Raw genomic sequence first — 27012 nt, 5'->3', positions numbered from 1 at the left:
AGTTAATGTTATCTTGGCATGCACCTCAAAAAGTGACCTTTGGTTAAATCCCCATCAGCCAGATGCTCTGCAATGTGCTTTAACGCATGAGATAATCAAGCTAATGCATCACCATAACATGCAAATGACTTTGGGTTCAGTACCTGTCAGTGGTAGTAATGGAGCGTAAACCTTATGAAGTGTGAAATACTGCAGACAGCCACTCTGCCCTCAACCCAAAGTAACAGCGGGAAGAAATCGGTTAGGATTTAATGGCTTTGAGGGATGTGACCCATTTCATCATCTTTATCATTTTCATGTTTATCACCGTCTACATCCTTATCATGATTAACCCGCTCCGGCACCACCTGTCCAACAGACAGCTCGTGGGCTGGTGGTGAGCTGCAGGCAGGTACCTGCAGCCCCATTGTGTCATAAACTTCTGTCCACATAAAAAGACATTATAATCACCTCATATAAGAGCAGAAAATAGCTTCCATTAAAGATTAATAGTCTGAGAAGCTACAATAGAGTCCAGTGTTCGGTTTAACGGCTGGACTTTATGTGGTTTAATTAGAATCTAAATGGAAGTATAACAAACTCACCGAAAAGGATGAAAAGGAGCTTTTTTTTGTGGTGAGAGAAAAGCCGAATTGATTAAAATGTTCCCCAAACTGGGACACCAGTGGAGGCTAGGGTATTGATCTCAATCAAATCCAGAGCTAATTGTGTAGAGAATAGCTGAAGTGAGGGGAGGATTGTATAAAAGACCTGCAGACCTCAGTGAAGTCAGGTCAGGGAACAAGAGTGCATGGACGGAGGAATCCATCTTACATATGCAGCTCAAGTTCTCAAGGATGGTTCAGCTTTATCTAAATTTGAAGCAGTGGAAGTTTGTCTTGCAGATGAAATCTTTACCTGGCATGTGTGTGTGTGTGTGAGTGTGTGATGCATTTGTATAAATAAACTCTGTGCATCGCCTTACATGCCAAGTGAGGAGAGCGCAGTGGAGTGTTACTGAGGCAATCGTGAGACAAAAGAGGTCATGGTCCGCAAACACACCCCATCAAACACTCCTCTGACCAGGAGAACACATGGGCAAACAAAACAGAAAGAAAAACCTGGTTATTTGGTCTCAATTTGAGAGCCAGCTGGGGCACACTGACAAGGTGGAAATTTCACTCCGAGCCTGGACTCCCCTCCGCTCGACTAACTTATGGAGTCATTTAACGTACTATAGCTGAGGGGGAGGAGAGTAAAACAGATAGAGAAGAAGAAGTTAAAGGAAAGACAGTAAAATATTCAAAAGTGCTTTAAAATCCAGACATTTGTATGAGTGATTTGTTGTTTCCTGTGCAGCTTGTTGCAATATTGAAGGGAATTTGAGTTTATTGTGCAAGTTAAACATCATAAATCCATTAATTCTTTTATTTTATTATTATTTTTGAAAAAGTATTTCCTCCCTTACAGATTTCCACTTCTTTTGGTTTTTGTCACACTTTAAAAGTTTTCGATCAGCAAACAAATGTTATCATCAAACAAAGATGACCTGAGTAAATAAAAAAATGCCGTTTTTAAATGATGAATTCATTTAGTAAGGGGAAAAAGTTATCCAAACAAACCTAACCCTATGAAAAAAAATCATTTTGCCCTCTGTGTTTTCAGTAGTACTGTTTGGTTTGTTTGACTAAGATTACTTCAAAACCAAAAAAAAAAAAATAGATTTTGATAAAATTTTCAGGAAATGTTGGAGTTGCCAGATCCGGATCACAGTCCGGCTCTTACAATTTTTCAGTGACCCTATGGCCTTGGTGGAGGTTTGCGCTCTCGTTAAATCATGAGTTAATCATGATGTTTTGGAAAGCTGAGTTTCTGTTCACTCACCAGACCCAAACCTGATTACTGCCAGACCTCTATGATCAAGAAATTGCCTAAATAGAGCCATTATCCACAAATGGAGAAAACACGGAACAGTCGTGAACTTTCTCAGGAGTGGGCAGCCGACCAAACTTATTTCAATTGCACACCGCCGACTCAAAAAAAAACAAAAAAAAACACTCTTAGCTGAAGCTCACCTGGGTTCTGCAGCAGAACAATGATCCAAAGCACCGCAGCAACATTCCTCCACATCCATAAGAAAGACTCAAGGTCTGAACTGTGTAAGTGTGACAAAAAAGCAAAACCAGAAGGAATCTGTAAGGAGGTGAATACTTTTTCATAGCAGTATTAATATTGAGCTTTAAATCAGGTTTAAATCAATAACAAGGCAGCCTAATAACCTCCTATTAACAACACGACCCATCAAACTGTGCCTGATATTTTTTATTTGCTGTTCCAAATTCCTTCCTCTCCAAGTACTTGTTTCTCATTTATTTTACTCACAGTTTTAAATGTTGTTTCTCCTGAATTCCAACTTGTGTAAAACAATAAAACACTGTGTGTAAAACAAATGAAAGACACTGTTATTTCACAGAAGACACAAAACAATCTCTGTCATTGTCCTCCTTCTAGAATGACTTTTTTGTTGTTGCTTATCTACTGACCAGCCGATGGTCGGCACTCATGAACTGTACATATCTACACTTATGTACAACATGTAGCCTGCATAAGCTTTAAAACCAAACATCATGTGAGGAAAAACTGGCTACAATACTAATGGAAGAACTTATTCCACTTACTGGTCTCAAGACATAAAATAAAAATGAAAAATTATAAAACGGTTATTTGTCCATCTGTGGATTTCTCCCTTCTGATGGAGAAATGCCAAAGAAAAACATGCACTCCACAAGGAGCAGTTGGTGAGGTAAAAGCAGCCAAATTTCTTTTTCCTTGAGGAAATTAAGAAATAATATTAGAAAGCACATTGCAGCGGTAAACCGTGCAGTAATTAGAAAACATTTTTTTCTATTAGTATGGGACTTAGTGTATGACTTGCAACACTGATTGCTGTTTTTTTCTGAAGTCCTTTTAGAAAGTCAGATGAGAAAACTCATCAGAGGGGTTTGATCTTCGTCCTGATGGGTTGTTACCTCCTCTTCATGCCGCGTGGAGCTGCTCTGAGCCTCCACACCATCTGCCTGCTTCAGGACAGGTTTAACTTTAACTTGAACTAAAGAAAAAAAATACTTTTACCAAATTGAATATAAACAGACAAAGATACAGTATCACATTTTTCAGGATAGTTAAAATAAAATAAACGGAGATGCATCCAGAACTGTTGGAGAAACTAAGCAAAAAGAAAAATAAATGTTGATTTTTTTGACAAATAGGATGAGTGAGGTAAAGTTGACTTCTCATGCAATATGCACAAGTTAGAGAAAAAAGACACAATGACACAGGAAACACTTGGAAAACAATTGAAGACCAAAAAATGTGACCCTGAAAAAGTGATCATCAGTTGATGTTAAATTTATTCCTAAATCCAGCCATACTTTTTCCTTTCTGGGTCACGGGTCAGCTGGTGTCCATCCCCAGGCAGGGGACACCTGGACAGGTAGCAGGTCCATCACAGGCCACATAGAGACAAACGAGACACACAACCGTTCACACTCTCACTCACCTAACATGCATGTTTTAGGTCTGTGGGAGGAAAAACACAGGCAAACTCCATACATACAGGCCGGGAGGTGAACCAGCAACTCTTACTGTGACGTGACACCCCTAATCACTACCATGCTGTCCTTCCCAAATCTATATTTTAGAAAATATGATATTTTACATTACAATAGGTTATTTGGTAGCAATACATAATAAAGTACCAAGCTGTATTATGTATTGCTAACAGTTATTTAATCAATTGTGACAAAGAGTTAATTTTTTAAAGAGTTCTTATAGCACTTTGTCCCTTTGGACTTTGTCCTTGTCTTCTTCCCCTCCTCAGCCCATCTCATTCTGTGACCTGGGAAACATCCATCCTCAGATTTGATCCTTTTGTTCTGTCGTTCCACACCAGAGGTACCTGACTGCCCTGAAATGACTGCATTAAACCCACAGCTCTCAGCCTACATTACATTATTCTAAGAATTCAGTTTTTCCTTTATTGCTGATGTTGTGTAAACTTTTCTTCCTGGTTTTACTGTCATTTCCTCTATTTCTCTAATGGCTTTGCCATTATCAGAATCAATGTTTGGACATTGTTTTTAAGCTTTTTTTATTTTTTACTTATCTCCCCTCTTGTTCTTATGTAGTCCTTAATTTCAAATCCAAACATGCCTAATTTCATAAGATCCTGAGTATCTTGTCCCTAAAATACTACAGCATTTTTATTCAGTATGACTTAAATTTTTCTGTTGCTTGCCATCCATTTTCTGAACCCAAAACAGAAATAAAATGCCAGTTTCAGGTGTGTGTGTGTGTGTGTGTGTGTGTGAGGAGTAAAATGCTGTAAGAGCTCTCAGAGCGGCCGTGCTGCCTACCTAACGTCTTTAATTCTGGACCATCTGTCTGCTTTGGGACACAATTCTCACATCAAATGAATTTTTCCTCTTTCAATCTCCTACTCAGCCTGTCTTTCATCAGCATTTATTTTATCATCAGTAAACAGGAAAAATGGACAACCATGTGCATACTTTGATAAGTGCTGTGAAGGGAGGACAGAAGTTTGGGATGTGGAGCTTCTGCACGAGGAGATGAATGTTTTCCAACTTCGCCTTTTAGGGATTAAGGTGAACTGAATTAAGATGTATGTTTCAAACCAGAACCAGTCTGGATTGTGTTTATTATCATGTACAACGTTGTATAAATACAGGTTAATTTAGTTTCGGAAAAACAGTTATTCACTACAGCATCTGCTGTGGCAAGCCATGTATTAATCAAGGAGCTGGCAACAGGAGAGAAAACAGCTTCATGCAAATGTTCTTTTCACATTATAGATCACAGTGTGACAAGGAATAACACTTAGCAAACTGTCAAACAGTTTAGCTGTGATTTGTAAGTGTGCCATTACAGCCCTGAGAAGATCAGGGGCAGCACTGTAAACATATAAGGACATTTTATTTTTATCTGTCTGCAGAAAGTATAAACCCACTAAAACTTAGGTGTCCTAATAAATATTTTCCTCAAATCCATTTAAAAATCAAAGGCCTGGCATGCCTTTAAGGAATGCATATCACCCACTGCTCAGTGCAAAAAGATATAACCCAGTTTGTCTGAACTTTAAGAATACATAATTTAGCAGATACGGTTAATAGATACTGAACAGAATTTTTACAGGCTAGAGAAAGTCTATTTTAGGGTAAAATATGATATTTTCCACTTCTTCCTAACTACAAACTTGTTTCTTCAATCTCTAAATGTTACCAAACTATAAGAGAAGACAAAGAATGTGAACATGGACCACAAAGAATGTGAAAAAAATACTGGTCTACAATAAAATTCAGAAAAATAACTTTTTGTGAAATCCTTTTGAGAAGCATCTTTTCAAACAGCAGAACAGTTGTAGCACAACAGCATCAGTTGAAAGGGTTATATTATTAAAAAATACAGTGCCTTGCAATTTAAAAACTACCATTTCAAATTGTAGCTGAATTTGAAAACCACAACATTGTTCTTGTTGTTTTGGTGTTCGATTTGAAAACCACGACAAGTTAAAACTCACTGGTTGTTCTGTCCCACCTAAAATAAAAACATATATTTCTTATTTATTGAGCTCTTTAGGCTAAAACATACTGTATTTGTGCTTCTGCTTGGAAAACACATTTACGAGTCACGGTGCTGCTGCCATTTGGGAGCGGTCTCAGGAATATGTGGGCCTTTTCTTCGTCGTGTTGTGATGTTGTTGGTCCTGAAGGTCAGATATACGCTGGAAAAAAGAAAACAAAAATTTAACAACAAAATGATAAAAGTTTAAGGGAATGAATGCCTTATAAATTTGTTTCCCCACAGTGACCCACCAGGCCAGACAGGTGGGTCACTTAGGGGGAAAATCTGTCTGTTAGCAAAAAATCTCATAAAACCTTGGGTTGTAATCATTGCATGTACGTCTACATCTGACCATTTTTGGGAACTAAGTTCAACTTTACTGATATGAGCTAAAGTTTGGTCATTCCCATCACATACTCTGAGCACTAACGGATTGGGAGAGATCTTTCTTTAAAATCTTGGCATGCAAGAAGCAGGTAATATGCTTTTTTTTTTAAAAGAAGTCTACTTTTTTTGTGAATAGGAGTTTAAGAGAAAAGGACAAGCTTTGATGAGCTGAGCAGTGACTTTGCTGTTCTCAGTTAGTTTATGCCAATTGTATAATAAGAAACTGACGTAGGTCTATATCAGCAGGTGACTACTTAACCTTCATATTACAGCAGTTTTCTAACCTATTTATGACAACAACATAAATAAACACACGCCTGAAATTCTGTTATGGCTTTTGGCTGTCAGCTCTTAAACTTCTTTAAATCTCTATGCATCTGAATAAAATTTGTAGCACTCAGTGGGGATGAAAAGTAACCATTCTTTTTCTGACATGATCATTAATAAATGGTCGAGGAAAAAGCAGAACAGCACATCACAGACTTTGCGAGCAGGTGGACTATTTTAGCCCACCTCATCTATCATTAAAACAAGCCGCTGTAAAGGCAGACATGTTGAACAATCAGGTCCTGGATGGATGGACAGTAAGACAGGGAGACAGCGGTGAGACGAGTCCATTACGAACACTTCACTTTGAAACAGCCGAACTACATCACGGGCAAAGCCCTTTCTTTTTTGTTGGCTGAGGGGATGAGACGTGCCATTTAAACAGAACTACAAGGTGCTGCTCGAAGAGACACTGCTGGACTTGTGGAAAACTTGTCTTTAATGAATGCCAAAACCAGGTCAGGAGACGAGTACAGTGAAGGCACCAACAGGTTCAGCACACAGCCAGTCCTCATTCTACTCATCTATAAACCATAGAGAGACTCACATTATCCACTGTATCCAGTTTAATATTTAACAATCCATACTGCAGTCTTAGCCTGCAGTGTTGACTGTCAGTGGTGTCCTTCAGAGTGTGTGTCAGTGTGGGACGTTACATAAGCCAGAGAAGTCCAACGCCTTGCAGACATAAACGTCTTAATTAACCCACAGACATCAATTTACCGTCCAAACTCTGCTTCAACCGTTTTCATGATTTATTTGGTGCTCTGCTCTTTCAACTAAAATAAAAATGGAGGTTTTCCCCTGACGCCCCCACACTATATCACAACTCGTGTCCTGTAGAAGTGGGAATTACTTTACGAAGCGGATTTATATGCAGGAATATGACACCATGTGATTCAGATCTGATATTCCTTTTTGAGGTGGCTGGAAGAAAAATAATGCACATGAGGTTTTAGGTCAGACTTTAAGTAAAAATCCTGCTCCAAATACTGCAGGGTTCAGAAAAGTCAATGCCTTCCCCCCCTTTTGTTTCCAAAATCAAATGTTTTTTCTTCTAATGCATTTGTGCCATTAAAAAGACAGCACTACATTCTGGAATATAAATAGTTTTTATGATATAAACAGTTCTTATACGACAATTAAAACATTTAACAGGAACATTTTTGCACAACTGACATCAGCATCTATTGTCACAGATGACATCATCACATGATGTTTAAACAGTTTTTGGTACACTTTTAAGAGCAACAAAGGCAACATTTACTTTTAAATGTACTTTCAGTAAAATGCACTATGGAAAAATAACAAAAGAAAGTCATTAATACAGAAACTAAAATTTTCATATCATTTTTTGGTTTCTGTTTTTGCAGCAACTTGTTTTTTCCATGTAACAAAACACATCAAGTCGAGAACAGTCCAAACCAAATATTGTTTAAAAAACATTGTAGCAGTAAGACTGTAAATACATTTACCTTATTGTGAACTTTAACACAGAGGGATTTAAGTGTAATAATAGTTCCCCTGCCCTTGAGAGGAAAAGGCCACAGGACACCCAAATGTTAAACTAAAGCCAGGGAGAATCCTGCTCTGAGCCTCTGCTGAGGGAAAAACAATATAAAGATTCACATCTGGTGATAATGTGCAGAATACAGATGGAACTGCAGAATCCAGGGCAGATAAGAGTCACAATATTGCTAAAAGATGCAACACATAAACAGATAAAAATAAAACATGTATACACTAAGACATTGAATATATTCACACACTTGAGTGAATATGATTTATGAAAACAAACAAGACCGAACCTGACAGCTTGCAGTGGATTAGATTTTTATAATTAGCATTTAACAAATCAAAAAATATTTAGCATGCATCGTAGCACTTCTTTTTTGGCAAACTAATGGATCTCTCCACAATGGAAACAACAACCACTGCAGTGTGTTTCCACGATACAAAAAGGCTGACAAATGCAAAACAAACAAACAAAAAAAAAAAAACTGGTGAGTTAATAAGTTGACTAAAAGGAATTACTCAGCTCAGAGCTATTAGCTGAATACATTGCAGATGGTTTGACAAAAACTTGCAGTGACTACTAATCAGCTGCTGAATGTGATTCATTTTAGCCTACAGTGATTTTATACCAGAGAACTGTCAACAAAATGAGCGAAAGAAACCCCAACTTATCTTAAAGTTATACAGTTAGATCAATGCTTTCAGCTTCTGAATAAAATACGTGGACAGTTTGGGGTTTTAGAAGGCTGTAAAAACTCATCAAAGTTTTACTGTTTTATGCAAAAGCTGTATTTTTTTCCACACAAACCCTTCATACAGAAACACTGTTCATCTCCACTCAGGCAAACTAAAACAGAATTACTTTATATGGTAAACATGGCAGATAAAATTAAGTGGGGGGTAATATGATCTGAGCAAATGACTACGCTTGAGTTAGCATCTCAGTTTATAAGCTCAGAGGCTTCAAAAAAACTGCTCACAAGAGGAGGGAAAAAAACAAGAAGTAAACATGAAGCAATAGCATCCTGTCTTCATGTTACATAAAATTTCATCTGTTTAATGAAGCGTTTCTGAGTGAATGAACAAACTTTCAAGTTTGATTACAGAAATTTTATGTGCTATAAAGCAAATTAGCTCTAATCTAAGATGCTCTTAGGAAATTATTTGGGGCTAAAAGGATGAGGCTGTAAAGTGGCACTGAAGATTTAAAAGGCACAGGGCATAAAAGTTTGGGCCTCTGTTGGCCCTGTAACAATCCAGAAGTCTTTCTGTTATTTTCTTGCAAATCACTTTAAATTTAACAAGATGTAAATCATTTTACCATCTAATAACAGCGAAGGCTGCTCAAACATCTGCATCCTTAATCCAAGTCTTTGGTTTGGATGATTGTCCTGTTGTAAAAAACAGTTTATTCTTAGTTTTATTTTCTCACTCGAATGTGTGACGTTTTCATCAAAGATGAGCTACTTTTCAGAGAAATCCTATCTTTTTTTGTGGCTGTCAGATGATCTCAAAGTAGAATATTCCCTCCCACATTTATCAGTCTTTATATTTATTTTGGTAAATGTTTAAATATTTCTTTAGACATGGGCTATTTTGGCTTATTATGACCAATTAAAAGCTTTTTATAGTCATCAAGCAAGAGGCAAGGGACATCTTGGACAGAACACTTGTCCAACACAGAGTGAAAACAGAGGTCCATTCACTCTCTGGGTTAATTTGAAATAACCAATTAATCATTTTGGACTGTGGAAGGAAGCCAGAGTACTTGGAGAATATCCAACCAGGGACAGGGTGAACATGGAAACAAAGCATACTGAATCAAGTAATGCTATTTAGGAACACATTTGAGATACTTCTATTTAAGTACTGTACATCAACTTAATGTTACTTTACAGTTCTACTCCAATATATATTAGAAGAAGAGAGGGTAGTTTTACCTTCTCTTTCTCACAGCCTTAAAATATGGTAACTTTACTTTTTTTTATACCAGCCTAATTAGTGAAGCTCTGAACATTTAAATTAAGCTTACCACATTTTTTTCAAAAGAGTAGAGTCTTTAATATATTTTTTTAAAAGGATGAATGCATGAATAAATAAATAAATGCTCCTAACTCATTTTTTTGTTTTCTGAATGACCAGAAAATTAGCTGATGCAACACTGGAGTACGAAGCAAAAATAAAAATGCCACAAAGATTCAGTAATATTCTTACATTAAGAATAAATATGTTAAGTTTTGTTCAAACACTATTATCATTTACTAGCACTGTGCAAAACATTTTTGTATACCTCGAGTTTTCCATTTTTTTTAATTTTTCCTTTCAGTGAAACCTGCATTACTTGTCGAGTGAAGCACAAAGAGGCATCATAACAAGTAGATGGATGGCCTGCGCAGCTACCATTACTGGATGCACATCCTTTGGCCTTGGACTGGCGATGGATGCCAGCGGCAAAAATCAATTTCAACTACACAGCCGCACCAACATGAATCCCGACGCACGTGCACATGCCCACAGCCAGACAAGCACACACATTATGTATCACAAGAACAGTCCAGATGGGGGAGGAGTGTTAGGTAGAAGCATCATCAGTCAGGCAGTAGAGTCCAATGTTGTGGTTCTGGTACAGGACTGGTTGTAACAGTTGCCATTACAACTGTTACTGAGCTGCCAATATGAGTTATCTTTCTCTCCACAGTTTCCAAATGCAGCTCAGGAGTTCACATAATAATCCTTAGATAAATAAATAGTGGAAAAATAGGTAAAAATGCACTTAAATACTATATTAAGCTGCTGAAGAATTTAGTGACCTTAGCTACATTAAAAACGCTAATAAGCTTGTTCAAGGATAAATTTCTGGCTTAATTTTTACTTAGAGACCTCTTGGTTAGGTCTGTGGGACATGTTATCAAAATGCTAAATGCTAAAAAAAAGATAATGACTGACTTTGGTTTCAGATCTTGTTAAAAGTCTCATTGATCCAACTCTGGATTTATGACACTCGCCACAACAGCGACATTTAACCAAGCTTGACTCGAGTGTCTTGGTTGTAAAACACCACCTGCAGCAGGATGGCCACATCGATAAGGATTTGAACCGAACCACACACCCAGAACTGAGCTGGGCTTTCATTCACTATGAAGTAGGTGGTCTTGAAGACATCTCCAGCCGTCCAGAGAAGCACCATCTTCACACTGGAGCAATGGAAACAGAGAAAAACACAATGGAAAAAAAATGAGATCTCTTAAAGGAATAGTTTGAATAGGAACATTTGTTTCTTTCCTCAGTGTTTAATGAGAAAGTAAAAGCTGTGCCCACAGCTAAACTAGAAAGAAAAAACTAGTTCAACTCTGTAAAAAAATTAAATCTTCTTCCAAGCACCTCAAAACTTCTATAATTACTATATTACTGAATATTATTTAATAGGAAATGTTAAAACATCAGCTTTTTGGAGGAATATGAGTGACAACATTTGTTTACAATGATAGACTGAGCAAGTAAATAACAGGACGGCACATACACAGACTAAAAATCCTCTGAAACATAAAAGAACGTATAGACAAGATCCTCTTGTATTGTGCTGTTTCTGTCTTCCTTCTATCCTGTAATTTCCTACGCTTTTCCTTCCTTTCTAGCAATTCTTCCACTTGTTTTTGTCTCGACTCATTTACTGTCATATTACTTTACCTCTTACCCTTCACACTCCATGCTCCTACCTCTATCCTACTCCACCTACTCTTCACCCCTTCCTGTATTCTTCATTCTTACATTCAGGCCCATGGGACTTTACTGTCCCGAGAGTAGTATGAGTATAAATATATGTACATGAGAGAGAGAGAGAGAGAGAGAGAGAGAGAGAGAGAGAGAGAGAGAGAGAGAGAGTTGACTGAGCCTGGAGACGTAGAAGGACCATCATTCATCTGTGGGGCATACTGTAAGGGTCAGAAAGGGGTGGGGGAGAAAGGAATGAACAGAAAGACAGAGACAGAAGAGCCTGCAGAGGACAGCATTTATCCAGCATGCAGGAAGAGACAGAACACCCCACAGAGAGAAAAGAGAAGGACCTCCTGGACTGGGAAGGAGACCTCTGCGAGACAGCTGAGGATGATGAGTGCACATGGGGGTGCAAAGGCAGTCTAATGAATATGGGAATAGAAGCCCTGCACTATCCTTCAGTTCCCCTTGCAGAGTTACATCAAACTCCTCTGGGCTTCCTTCAGGCTCAGATAAGGTACTGAAATATTAGTGGCAAGCTGTTCTGCCCAGTCGTGAAAAGACTTATTAGACAAAATATCTTGCTCTGCATCAAATGTTGAGACTGTATGTTTAATCAAAAATGAGACCAACAGCACAAACTATCACAGGTTGTACTGAAAAAATCACAACTGTTTAATATTTGAGTAATGCTGCACAACACTGTCACATTATTCTATCTGTATGAATGTACTCATAAGTGACTGACAAAATTTATTTTATGACTAACTGACACCAATGAGTCTGTAAAACACATTAATAAACTGATTTTTTAAAGAAAAGTGTATTTTTTGTGTAGAAGAGATTAATTTTCAGAGCTCTGAACTTTAACCAAAAGTATACACACAAAAATGAAGTTAATCTGCTGCAGGACTGATTTGTCGGTTCCGTGCATCCTTCTTACAGATGTGGATAAATTTGTTGATACCCTTACAGCTCATTGAAACAATGCTTATTTTCTTAAAAAAGTAAAGTGATTCAGTTAAAAGCAAGTGTCTGCTATATATCTGCATGCCTTTATTTTGTGAAAAATGAAAAAAAATGACTTGTTGGTACCCTTAAAAAGACTATTAATCCTTGCATTATAGTCATGTTTCAAACTAATTAGTGTCACGTGTGCCTTCAAGCTTTTCATCAGCCATTCAGCCTTTTTTAAAGGGAACAAAAATGCCACTGGGTAGTTTGGTATCATTATGTGCACCACACTGAACATGGAGCAGAGAAAGAAAAGGCAGAAGCTGTCTGAGGAGCTCAGAAAGAAGAATTTAGATTTCCATGTTAACGGTAAAGGTTACAAGACCATCTTCAAGCAGCTTGATGTTTCTCTGACAACAGCTGCTAATATTATTAAAAGTATAGGGATCATGAAATTGTAGCCAACCTCCCAGGATGTGGATGCAAAAGGAAATGCAACCCCGAGCAGATCCTGGGAGTACGGGCCTGCAGCACTAACCACCGAGCTATAGTAGCCCCTCCGACGAATAACATGGATGGTAGAAAAACCATCCATGACCATTCAAGCCAAACTCCAAAGTCATGCTACATCACATTATGATCACACTATACATCACATTTTAAATCATAATGAGCTCCACTATTGACAGAAAAACATAAAAAGGCAGGAATTCACCAAAATGCATGTTGACAAGCTGTGAAGTTGCTGGGAGAAGTTTCTCGGACAGATGAGAGAAAAATGGAGCATTTTGGCCCGTCACGTATGTTGTGTTTTTTGATTATTGTGGAAGGGTACCAACAAAGTTAGTGGTGTTTGTACTTTATTCAAATAATGTATACCTATCCATTCTTCAATTCATCCATTTATAAACCTCACTTAGACCTTTTCAGGATTGTGGAAGGTTGGAGTCTCTTCAAGCTGTCTTTGGGTAAGAAGAGGGAGAACAGCCAATTCATCACAAGGCCAATACACACACGACACAACCAATATACTCCCCCTAAAGTCAGTTACATGCATGGTTTTGGAGTGGGGTAAGAAAATCAGAGTACTTGGAGAAAGCACACACATGCAAGCTTCTCACAGACAGGCCTCAACCTTAATTTCTATAACTTGAAATTACTGAAAAGGCCTCATTCAAAACATAACCATTTATAAAAACACTCATTACTGTAAGTGGATCCAAGAATAAGACACAGCTGAAGATAAGTGGAGCCTTTATTTTCTGTTTTTGAAATAAGAGACAAGATATAAGTGTGCAAGGTTCGCCGTTAAGGTTACATAAGAAATTTTGATTTTCAATTTCAAGCATCTGACCTCTGCATTTAAACCTTGTAAAACTGAGCAAACAGCTATTAGGCACATGCTGCAAAAATGAGAACACACCTTGAGCAGTAGCACCTTAAACAAAACAGAGAACAGAGCAAGACAGAGCTTTCTGGTAAACAGACCAGAAAACTTTGTGTCCTAGTTTCCTGTAACTTCACCTGCCTTCAAACTGTAGTTGCCTCCATAATTAGAAATTACTGAAAAGCAATGTCTTAAGGGATTAAGAATTAGTGTTTAAGATGCACTAAAAAGGCTAGTTTCACCACTGAAATCCTTTTAAATAGAACATAAGCATGCTGTAATTCCTAAAATTTAAGAGTAACCCTTCACAGATTCACCAGTGGAAAGTTGTTCAAGTAAGTCAGTTTATTTATAACAGCTCCAGTGAGACTATTTAAAATAAAGGTGATGCTAGAATACATCAACAAGAATATGCAAAAAATAAAAAATTAATTAATAAAACACTCTAAAATTCAAAATGCCAAGATTAAGGTAAAAAAATGTAAGTACTGAGACAGAGGGAACTGCAAAGCAGCACACGTCTTTGAAGGCATTTAAAAGACTGCTCAATGTCAAAAGTATTTTTCTGACATTGCTTGTTCAAGATGGGACTGAAGCTTTGTTGCCTACTGCTGTTTGTAGAATATGAAGACCGCGTGGGAGGCAAACATTGATGTGCCTTTAAGCAAAATGTGGAGTCAATTTCACAGCTGAACTGACATTAGTGGAAGAAACAGTCCAATCCCTTAAACTAAGGTTTTTGTGTGTAAAATTCTGGATGAAGGCATTTTTTTTAATTTATTTTTCCATAAACATACACAGCATAAATATATAAATATATGGTCCTAGTAAATATTTCTTTGTTTAACATTTATAATATGCACAGACTTTTCCTGAACAACTTCAACAGAAATTCTAGCAAAGCTTTTCAGTTGAAAAACTGAATTGCTAAGATATAAAAACAAATTACTGTGAGTATTAGACATTTTTATGTGATATATGCGTGCATTTGCACATTTTTTGGGGATCTTTAAAATGCACACTGGGGTCTATAAAATGTACTAAAAGTAATGTTTGACTTGACTTGTCATACAGAAACAGGTAATCATTTAGGTCCAGCCAGAACACATTTATTGTCTGCCAACAGAGGTGAAAGGCGATAATGTTTCTGCCCGTGTCTGTGTCCAAACATGTCAGCTGCAGCTATGCAACCTTAGCAAGAACAAAAATAACTAACTCAGCTGGTTTTACAGATATTGAGCTAAAATGTGGTGTGTTAGTAGCTGAGTCATTCCTAGCACTTACTGCCTGATTGCAGAGACCTGTTTTTAAAACGTTACCAGTAATTGTTGCCGTCAGCTCAGTCTGTCTGTTAGCAAAATATTTCATGAACCACTGGACCGATACTCTCAGCACTATCACATCTCGCTAGATCTCACAATATGTCAGAGATTCAAACATAACATCACTTATATGATTTGACTAAAACACAGCTTTAACTCTGTCCTCTCACAGCATAAAATGATGTTAGTTTAAAACCCTGGCACGAAAACCAGCAGCTGATTTGAATTCCTTTGAAAAATGCTAGGTCTGCAATGTTTCATCACTTTATGCGCATTAACTTTTTATGAAAAACAAAAAAACAGAGCTAAGTGTAACATTTACTCCAAAACATGTTAAAAAAATCTCACTGGAAAGAGCCCAACAGAAATTCATTTCGACACACACTCATTTGACTCCTAAGATGAACTCTGAGAATGTGCTACTATCCCTTGACTACACCAAAATACAGGTTTTTTCTGCATAAGCTGCACAGATTGGATTTAAATTGATGCAGCATTTAAATCTGGACCAAAAAGGCTTAAAAAAATAAAAATAAAATGCAAAATGCATGAGACAAGACAGCAATAAGCAAAAACCATATAGGTCCCTGCTTTTTCTCCATATGAAACAACTGAAGTCGCTGCCTCCAGTTTTACCAGTTAGAGTCAGGCTTCTTCCAGCTTCCCTGAGGCTGATCAAGGAGGTCTTGTTTAGAACAAAACTGTCTCACTGATTTGGTGTGCTCCCCTAACAATTTAACGTTCCTGAGTAAACACTCTAGGATTTGACTGAACTGCTCCAAAAATAATTGCATGAAAGAATTTTAAACTGTCATGCTTTTGCATCTCAACTTTTCATTCCCTCTAAGCTGCCAGACTTCTTCTGGGAAATACTTTATTTCTTTTCGACTGAAGTTTTTTTTTTCCTTCTATAGAGAATCCACTTTGCTGAACTTCAGATTTCTTGTCACATTTTTCTCTTTGCTCCATTGCCCCACTCAGCTGTCACTTCTGCTTTTACTGCCTGCATCATTAATTTTACTCATTTTCTTCTTTTCTCTAGAAAACAGAGGCAAGTTTTACACTTTATCATTAAGTCTTTCATTACCCAACACGGTCAACCGTGAAAAAACCAAATAACAAAGTCGCATTTTACTGCACTGTGAAGTTAATTGGTGGAAAGTGATCCATTGCTTTGTGATTAAGACTTTTGAATGTCAATAAATTTAAATTAACATTTAGTCAGGGCAAAATTTACTGCCATGACTCAAACAGCTGCACAATCCGAGCAAATCTGACTGGAAACGATGACTTCTTAAGGCTCTGTTACTTTCAATTAGCTAGAGTGAAAACCCAGGCAGTTTACGAATTTACTTAATAAACTGATCCTGTCAAACAAGAAAAATTATTTTCCACTATAGAAATGTCAGAAGCTACACCAATCACTGCACCCTTTAGTTGATTTATTGTTAAAACAATGCCATTTTTGTCTCCTGCAGTCTATAAAAGTTTGTTTTTTAACTTTTCAGCCAGTATTTCAGCATATGACCTTGTATTTGCCTATAATCTTACCTCCCATCCTTTTCCTCTCTCTTCACCTTGGTGACTCGTATGCTCCCACATAGTGATAATTTCTTCGCTCAAGAGACAGCAAACATCATTAATGAGGCTGAATCATTAACAATGTAATTAGGGAGGGTCGGTTAACTGTACAAAGCTTGTTTTTTTTTTTTTACAATGAAGCAGAGGAGACAAGACAAAACATCAGTTATGGGTCATCCATCTGTAGCAAAAACAAACAGTTTATTCTTCTAACATTTTACCAATTGTTGTTGCATTCATGTAGGTTCACATTTCAAAGTTACTTTTTACTGTGAGACTTGTCATTTAATTGATAGGTCATGAAAAAAACCCTCAAACAAACAAACAAGACCAAGGAACCAAACTCAGACCAAAATAAAGCCTTCATGGTCCACTGTGTGAAGAAGTGATAATAGTATTGATTCAAGATACTTAGAGAAGTGCACATAAATCAGCACATTCAGTTTCTGTGAAAATGCAATAAAAAGCACATGAAAAATGCACCATTTTCTCACATTCTCACCAAATGCCACACACAAGAACACACAGATGAAGAACCATTCAGCTCTTTTCAGCACAGTCAACTTGTTCCTCATTGATTACACTGACCTGACACCTTTATCTAAGCCAAAAGGCCAGGGATCAGAGAGAAGAGGGTGAAACTGTGGGTGGATTTCTGAACAGAAAAAAAATGAGACTCATAAATAGATGACTAGAGGGCAAAGGAGAATGACAACATATGGATGACAATGCAATCAGGCTGCTGGGTGTTATATGCAGAGAGGTGAAAAATAAAGCCACCCTAATATCTGCAAAGTGACAGGACAGAAGAGAGCGATGGGGGGGGGGGGGCTGGTTGCTGTCTGTGATGCTTGCGCCTTATGCAGACCTGGCAGTAATTCTGCTTCGCACTGAATGAGTGCTGTTAGAACTGTTATTAGCCTCTGCTGTCGTGGACAAATACACATACAAGGCTGCATTCACTCCAAACCAAGCCACCTAATTCTGATCCTGTCCAATTTGTTCTAATTGCATTTCAATTCAATAGAGTCAGATTAAATTCTAATTACATACAATATTATTATATGCAGTTTGTTCCAATTCAATCCATTTAAATTATGTTATAATTCAAATTAATTTAGTCAGATTCATCATAGTAGTAATCATAATTTGTAAATTTTTAAGAACTTCAATAAAGCTTCAATGCAGTTCCTCAACCTGAGCTGGAATTATCTGATGCATCTTTAAACAAAGCAGAAGGCTTTTAGTTATAGCTATAAAATTTAGATTGTTTTTGTAACTTTTCAATATTTTTTGTATTAGAACACATTCCATTTTATTAAAAAGTCCACACTGTAAAGTTCTACAAGTAACAAACAGGCTATCATTCTTGGGAAGATTCCAGACTTATTTACAAGCTGTCAGATTTTGTAGTTTTGTCAGAACTAGAAGTCTCTGAGACATTCAGAGTGTGCCTTTTCAACATCAGAACTGTATCAGCACTGTAATGCAAATTTATATTTAATCATCAGGAGACAGGAGGGGTTGTGAAATGAGGTTTAAAATGCCTGTTTTGGAAAAACCATTTCAATTTCTGTTTGAAAATGTTTATTATTAACTTGGAGACACACTTTAAATGCATGTGACACCATGCTTGTTTGGGTACCAAAGCCAGTTTGAATTGAGCAACACAACTTTTTGGGTTAATGTAGCTATTTAGAAAAGGTTTTCAAAATATAATCCACAATGTTTTTAATGCCTTAAAGTCTAATGCTAAAAAAGGCTTTGAATAATTAATGGAGAGGCAAAGTAATTAAAAAGATATTGGTAAGAGTTACCAGTGCGCCCTCACAGTAGTTCCTATACAGCAGTTTCTTTGACCTCTGCACTTAAAATGAGACAGATAATTGCTAGATTTGCATAGTTAAATTTAAAAGGCTGTGTAGATGCAGTTGCTGAAACTGCACCGTATTTAATGAGGGGTAACATAAAACAAAAAGAGACAACATGTAGGGGTCATTTTGGATGAATACCTTCACAGCTTGGATTGTGCTACAAAAACATTGATATGATTACAGCCTTAGGGATGACTTATTATTTCCATGTCTGTGTCTAAAAAATAAAATAAAATAAAACAAAAAAAGAAACCCAATTAACAACTGCACCATATTTTTGATGCAGAGTTTAAACAGCCACAGCAATTGTGCAGCATTTCTCAGAAATGTTCAAGTTTACAACTTTGCCAAACAACTGCCAGTGCCACAAAAATAGAGCCCACATATTTTGTCTTCTGTCACGACCGAACACTTCAATTGAAAACTGGGAGAGCGTGCCCTTACAGAATCAATGACAGTATGTTAATCATTGCAAATGCAGCTGGTCAACACTGAACCTGGACGTTGAAGTGTGCTCTGAGATTGATGCACTTTCTGAAAGAAGAACTGCTTAGTCCTACACTCATTTCAGGATTGTTATCATGCTCTTAGATTTCAGTTATTGTTTCAATGAATAGAATATTATTGTAACTGATAGACCTTTTGGTTGCTGCAAGAAAACTAATTCAGTGGTTAGGTTATAAAATCTTAGACAGTGGCAACTTGCAAATAGTCTGCAGTGTACAAGTCAGAAATGTTGCATAGCAATTCATCAAGTCAACCTTTATATATTTTTATGTGCATTCTAATACACCATTTTTTGTATTGGAAGAGGATAAAATCAACTGTGTGCTGCTGAAATGTCCAATACTATTTCTGGTAACACAGGAAACAAAGACATCCTGAGCCTAACGGAGGATTCAACAAGAATGTTTGAATAGCTACAAGACAACAAGCCTAAACAATTAAACAGCAAAATATAGAAATACAAGGAAATTACTCTAAAATTGTCACTGAAGCAAAAAACAGTTGTCTTTTTATAGATCTTGGATTTTTTGTTTAATTGCCAGTTGTCATTTAGAAATTGAAAGACCAACCTCACCACAAAAACTGAAAAAAACCAGAGGCGACAGCCGTCCAGCTTACAACATGATTTGTAAATAAGCATTGTTTACACTCATAGAGTTTCCTTTTTAGATCCTAACTCACCTCAGTGTCTCCAAAGTAAACAGATACTGCCACCTGAATTGCGGGGATGTCCTTCTAAAATGGTACTCATGACACCAAACACTTTCCATTTAACATACAGGTGTTGCCATATAACACTTGTAACAATAAGGATCACCAAGAGTAAAAGGACCTCTTTTTACTGCAGGTGGCTGATTTATTGCAGCAGGTATAGCTCATTAGAACAGGTACACTGTTAGGTTCACTCTAATGGATGCCCATTTCATGTCTATTGACCTGCAAAATGCCAAATGTCCTCACCTGCCTGACCCCATTTCTCAAACCCTCATTTGACCCACTTCTAAATCTTCATCCTCAGCACTCATTCCCTCCTCTATTACTGCTAATGCCTCACTACTGTCCTCTTGTCCCAGCATCCTCTTTCGTCTTTCATCTGGTATATTGTCCAAGAAATTGAAGAAATGAATGAACAGATGAAGAAATTAGTAATGACTGAATGTTCCTTATACCTCATGTAATTCCCTTCTACCTGTTGGCTAAAGTACAGTAAAGTTAAAATAACATATAACTAACAACTAAATTTAGCAATGCTTTGACTTTATAAAGGCACTGATTGTTTCTTGAACATCAAATTCTACAATAACTTGGTGTGGGTAGTTATCATCAAGATCTCTGTGACCACCTAGCTGTTGAAATGATAAATACACCAATAATTACAAATTAAATCTATCATAGACATTAAGCATAATGTGTTGAATCACACTCCTTATGTGAGACTTAAAGGATCTCCCGAGAAGGATTAAACAGTCCATGTAATTGGCAGATAATACTGATACAAAGCTCTAAGGAGAGAAAACAGCAGCGGGTTCTGTCCAATGCTCTTTTTTAATGCAACCATGCATGTTTGCTTTGGTATGAGGAATGTGTCTATACTTGCTGGCTTTTGTGTCTGTACACATGTGTGTGCCCACATACACTATAAGGGTTGTGCATGGAGGGATTTTGCAGCAGGGCTGCAGGTCTCCCTGAGGATGCCAGATTGAGAAACAGGAATCAAAGAGCCCAGCGAGAAAGAAGCCGAGCTGCTCTTAACCCACTAACTATGAATTATGCATGTTGATCGATTGCACACAGCCAAACACCAAAAAGTTCCCAACCTGACAGAAAAAAAGATGGATCCTACATCACAAAATGAAGCAGAAGGGGGGGATAGAAGTTTAGAAGAGGGGGTAGCACAGAATGTTTGCCTTAGGATATTCAAAATATTTGTCTACAGTTTGTGCGTACACAAGCAAGAATAGATGAGATGGTGTGCTGGTAATGGCTAAATGAAAATATTCACTCCATCTATGTTCCTTTTTTTTAATAAACAAACATTTCATAAGTATTAAGATTAGAACTCGGTTCTGCTCTCAATAAAAGCATATTATGTAAGGCTACTATAAAACACAGATAAACCTAAATATGAATGACACTGAGAAAACCTAAATTCACAAAAAAATAAACACCTAACTAAGGATTGGAAGTATGATTGTTTAACAGTGAAGTTTCTTTACTGGCACAGCAAGAACTAGAAGACTCCAGGAGAAAAGCTTCCGTAACTCAAAGAGGAGGTAAAGGTCAAGGAGCCAAGACAAGTAAAAACAAAAAAGCTGTTATTACTGTTGCATCAGTGGGTTTACTGCGAAACCAGAGGAGATGTTTGTAACAAGCCTTCTTTGAGCTTTACATAATCCTGCTACTGTTTTGTCCTGAGGTACTGTAAAGAGTCTACCATGACCTTGACATTTGAAACAAGTATATTTTTGTAATAAAAAATGCTGGTTTGTAGCTCCTTTGTCTCCTCCAGGAACAGTACTGAATTCAGACATTTATTGACATTACCCCATCGCACAGACAGACACACCAAAAAACACAGAAATCATTCACTAAGGCCCCGGTGTTGTAGAACTAAAGGAAAATGTCAAGTTTTCCTGTCTCACGTTGCTTCAAACAGAGAAAAATCTAAGAGGTAAATTTACAACTGGACAAAGATTTTTTTCCCCCTCATACTGCTGGATTTGTAATTACAATTATTTTTTTCTTCCAGACTCCACAAATGAGGGAGAATAGATTTAAATGAATTATGCAGGTTGATTTACTACGTTTGACACCTACACAACTCACTGCCAACTGTAAGAGTACTGCCAAAACTAAATCAAACCAAACCAAACTAAACTAAACTGAAATATCAAATGGATTAATTAAGAGTAGTGGGAGTTAACCAGGTGGACATTTGGGAATTATTTGGGAACTCTGGGATAATTATGCCAGTGGACAATTTTGCCTTTATGTATACTCATAGTTCTAGTTACGGCTCTACAGATTTTTAAGCCCCAGCCTTATTTATTGTTCAAGGTGTTCATGTACAGCATTCATTAAATGATACACAAAACACCCCATTTTACAGGACAAATTCAGAAAATCCTAACATTATATGACATGGCTTCTATTCTTTCCAGCGATGAAGTCAATTAGAAAATTCCTGCTCATAAACATCTAAGATTTTTAACATTTTTTCATATCAAATCCTTAATCATTGAATAGTAACAGTATGTGTAACTACTGACATCCTCACACTGTGTGGACTCCTGGGATACAGCTCTGGTCCACGGGTCACAAATTGCTTCAAGGTCATCACAGTGTCTGCATCATATCCCCATGGGTCAGTCTGTAAAGGTAAAGGAACTGGCTGAAATGGCCTCTGCGTAATGGCTGCCTCAAGAAAAACCTGAAACCACCATTAAGCTGCTATCAAAGGGACACCGTAATAGGGCCACCATTACAGCCTGAGGGGTGTTACCCTGACCTGAAAACAAGGAACAACCTGCTAGCTGTGAAGATGTCAGAAAAACAGTGAGTAAGAAAGGGAATAGGAAGTGGACTACAAGCAGACAGACCCCATAATTACACTTTATAATACTCTGGAGTACAGTTGTGCTATTTGTGACAAAGAACTGTAAACTGAGGAATGATAAGATGATAAAACATGGCAAAAGACTAAGAAGATCTTTATTTGTTTGCATACATTACATACATCTCTGTCAGTAAGACAGATGGACATTCATTGCCAGTGTCCTCTACGCTGCCACTTAGGACTTTGTGGAGGTCTGCAATGTTGCTGCAGAGCAGGGAGAGGAGAACTGAACTGGAAGCCAAACCGATAAACTCTAATAAGAAGGGAAAGAAAAACAGGAGGAACCCCCAGGGAGATGAAAAGAGCAATGACCAATCACTCACAGTCACAAACACATTATTTATATAAACAAATTGCAACTTAACCATTCAAATATTGCTTCCACCTGAGTAATGAGTGTTTTCAGATGCAAAGAGGGCCGAAGCACTGTCAGACGTAAACTAATAAAGTCTGTGTTCAATGAATGGTGAGTGAACAGAGATTATGAGATTATATTTAAAACCAATAAATATGCAATAAACTTCATTAGGCAATGATAAAAACTGTTTCCACCCACAATTTACATGATCCACTGCAAAGAAGCCCCGTTACGTTCTGACAACAAACAAAATAAAAACAAACAAACAAAAAAAGTAAGAAATGTAAATGCAAAGTCCCATTTACTGATAGACTTCACACTCATTTGTCTCTTACATTTATTTTAAAAAGTTAACCAGTTTAATAATTAAATGTAAATGCGTTTAAATGTTTTTCCTGCTTTTGTAAACTGCCATAAACACTTAACAATTGACAGTACAATCTAAATACAATTTGCATATGGTAAACTAGTAAAAGCGGCTATAAATCATCACTTACAGATATTTATCAGTTTGTGGTTTAATAAATGTCCAATCTCATTCAGATCACTTAATGCAAATCAACAATTACTGATTACATGTAACTTTTTCAGTTACCACTCGTCAACAGCTAACTCTAAATGATGTATTATTATGTATATTTTTTAATCAAAATAGTAGTAAACCTTATTAGATTCTAAATCCTAAGTGTAATTAGTTTTCCTGATGTCATCAGCGGTAGAAAACCCACACAGTGAATGTGTGGATGATGCGTATAGCCAGAAAAGAATAAAATTGTTATTTATGATAGACATTGTTTGAGGATAAGTCTCTGCCTCAAGCGGAGGAGTTTAACTATCTTGGAGTCGTGTTCACAAGTGATGGGAGGAAGGAGTGGTAGACAGATCAATGGCTCAGGGCCTTGTCCACATTAATGATGGCATTTCTCTGGTCTGCTGTGGTGAAGAAGAAGTTAAGTTAAAAGGCAAAGTTCTTGATTTACTGGGCCGTCTAAGTTCCAACCCTCATCTTTGGTCATGAGGTGTATAGATCATGACTGAAAGAACAAGATCCAAATTACTAGCAGCTGAAATGAGCTTCCACTATAGCAGGGGTAGGCAACCCTGGTTCTGGAGAGCCACTATCCTGCATGTTTTACTTGTTTCCCTGCTCCAACACACCTAATTCAGTGGTTAAATTACCTCTTCATGTTCTGCAGAAGCCTGTTAATGACACACTGATTCAAATCAGGTGTGTTGGAGCAGAGAAACAAGTAAAACATGCAGGATAGTGGCTCTCCAGGACTGTGTCTGTGCCTACCCCTGCACTATAGGGTGGCCGGGATGAACCTTAGTGACAAAGAGAGGAGCTCCTTCATCAGGGGGAAACTTGCAGTAGGAGCCGTTGCTCCTCCACATCAAAAGGAATCAGCTGAGGTGATTCAGGTCCACCTTTGATGGAAGGAGAACCCGGGGTAGACCCAGAATTCACTGGAGGGTTTATGCATCCTCTCTGGCCCTGGAATGTCTTGAGGAGGGATGTCTGGGTTTCCCTCCTGGACCTGTTGCCTTCATGACTCAACCACAGATAAGCAGCAGAAAATGGATAGATAGATGGATGTGTTTGCCTAATACTGTAACATAAATGTGGCTCTCACAATTACAAAGACATTTATATATAAATGCAGACAATCCCACTTCCATCTCTTGCCTTATGTAGACATGTACAACTATATCCTGTTAGTCAGGTTCTTTGTATTTCATCAAACTTTCCTTTTTTGATGCATCTTTCAATAAACTCTCTTCCCTGTCTGTGATTTCCTTGGAGTGGCAGTCTGAGTGTGAATGAGTGTTTAATGCAAAAAGAAAAATGTCAATAGCGGTAATGCAGTTTAATTGAACATTGTGGTCTATGTCTTTTCTCCTCTTTTGCACACCATGCTTCCAGGTTACCTGAACAACGTGAGCAGTATTTGACAACGCAGAACCCCACACTATCAGAAATAAGACTTGGAGGAATCTGACTGAACAACAAAGAGCCAATTTCACATGAAACCGAACAAGAAGAAGCACATAAAATGTGCTTTAATGTCACATCTGAAAAACAAACCCTTCAGACTCAACTGGGCAACTTCAAGGAACATTAAGTAATTGGGATGACTGTGAAACATCTAAAATTGCCCTGAGAGAGTAGCTTTATAGCAGCAGGAGTAGGAGGGTTGAAAATATTTCAGTTGAAATTATATTTTTTTCAGTAAATGTTATGCAGCATATAGCCAAATTTATTCTATAATAAATATATACAATTCAGTGAAGCACAAACAAGATTTTTGTCTTTTAGTTTGTTTATTGGTGGTGGCTATATATGTAGATTTTAGAAAACTGATGGTCCAAACCTAATTATCAGACATCTGAAAGACCTAATGCTGGGTTATTGCCTATTTAATCTTGCTGTGATATTAACTCTCAGTTCAACTGGCACTGATCAAAAGTGGAAGCCCAGATGCTCGGCCTGAGGACATGTTAAATGTGGTATAAAACTGAGACGAAGCAGTAAGTCATAACTACATTATTGCTTCATATATTTCTTGTGTGAAAAATGTGTGCAGGAATTTAATTCAGAGGAAACATGAAGGGCGACCCAAAGATGACCTGGGGATATGTAGCGAAGACTGCAGTCTGAGGAGAATGTACATAGCAGATGACATCTCTGTCACTTGTCACTGTGTCAAACAATGCTGTAAAAACAAAAAAAAGGCGATGTCACTTCCAAGGGAGAGAGCACAGAATGAACACTATTTCTACTTGTTCTAGAAAACTTAGACAAATGTAATGGAGCACATTGAGATGGCACAAAACAATTGAAGGGCTTAAAAAGCTGAAGGGAAAAGGAGGATAAGTGAGTCAGGTGCATCGGATTTCATTATCAGATACTTTGATTTATGAATAACACCAAATGATAAGTATGAACACGCTGGGATGATAACAATAAATACTATGGTAATCATCATAGATTCTAAATCTTAGCTGACTTGATGACCTTGTTACCATTTAATTGTAAGTCCTACAGAGCTGAGATACAGACTCACAGCACAGCTGGTTTGATTGGACTAAATGCTCCTTTTGTTGGAATGACATGCATCCTTTTTCCTCTCGTGATTCTGAAACTGTTCTCCATTCATAAAGAGCACATCAAGGCAGAGCAAGAAAACATGTTTTATATGCAAAAGAATTTCATAAAGTTGCATTAAAAACAACACTGTATTCAATAAAAAACATGATTCATTGAAATACAGACAGAATCTATATTTCATTAGTATCGGTGTGAGAGAAACTCTTAAGTAAAAGTATAGAAAAAACTACACCAATTTCTAAAACAAAACACACAAAAAAAAACAAATTTACTTCTCAGATTTTCATACTTCACGGTAACTCGTGTCTGACTTGTATACTGAAAACAGAAATAATAAGCGACACGTTTCTTTAATTTGATTGGGCTTTCCTCACAGATGAACGACAAGCAGAGCATGAAACATTTCCACAAACACACAGAATCATGCATGCAGCTTTGCTGACAGTGGATGGACATAACGAGGAAATAACTATGATAATTAGCATCAGATTCTGTATCATTATGGGTGTAATTGATCTCATGAAGCATAATCAGTTTACACACTGACCTTTTACGCATTCCAATATAAGTGTAACAGGAGAACCATTCCTGCTGAAAGCTGATTCAAAAAAAGTTAAAAAAACAAAAACAACTGGACTTCTATTCTGTAGCTGAAGACGTTTCGCTTCTCATCCGAGGAGCTTTCTCAATTCAGAAATAGAGAGTGTGGAGTTGAGCTTTTAAAGCTGAGATGTGATGTAAG

At 37.3% G+C, this 27012-nt stretch overlaps 1 protein-coding gene across 2 annotated transcripts in view; it reads right to left on the bottom strand.

The window, feature by feature from the left end:
• Window positions 1-1658: 1658 nt before the first annotated feature.
• Window positions 1659-27012, bottom strand: part of si:dkey-246g23.2 (solute carrier family 66 member 2) — a 54901-nt gene continuing 29547 nt past the window's right edge. Inside the window, exon 5 of one of the 2 annotated variants that reach the window (XM_017419026.3) lies at window positions 1659-5779. In XM_017419026.3, coding sequence (XP_017274515.1) covers window positions 5677-5779 — 103 coding nt within the window. In that variant the 3' untranslated portion in view covers window positions 1659-5676. Of the gene's footprint in view, window positions 5780-8647; window positions 11043-27012 lie in introns of those variants that run through there. The other variant, XM_025006527.2, reaches the window with a different exon arrangement.

The sequence above is a fragment of the Kryptolebias marmoratus genome, linkage group LG11 (genome assembly GCF_001649575.2).
Source record: "Kryptolebias marmoratus isolate JLee-2015 linkage group LG11, ASM164957v2, whole genome shotgun sequence".
NCBI classification, from domain to species: domain Eukaryota; kingdom Metazoa; phylum Chordata; class Actinopteri; order Cyprinodontiformes; family Rivulidae; genus Kryptolebias; species Kryptolebias marmoratus.
Note: the sequence above shows the minus strand (reverse complement) of the source record. Positions and strands in the feature narration are given on the sequence as shown.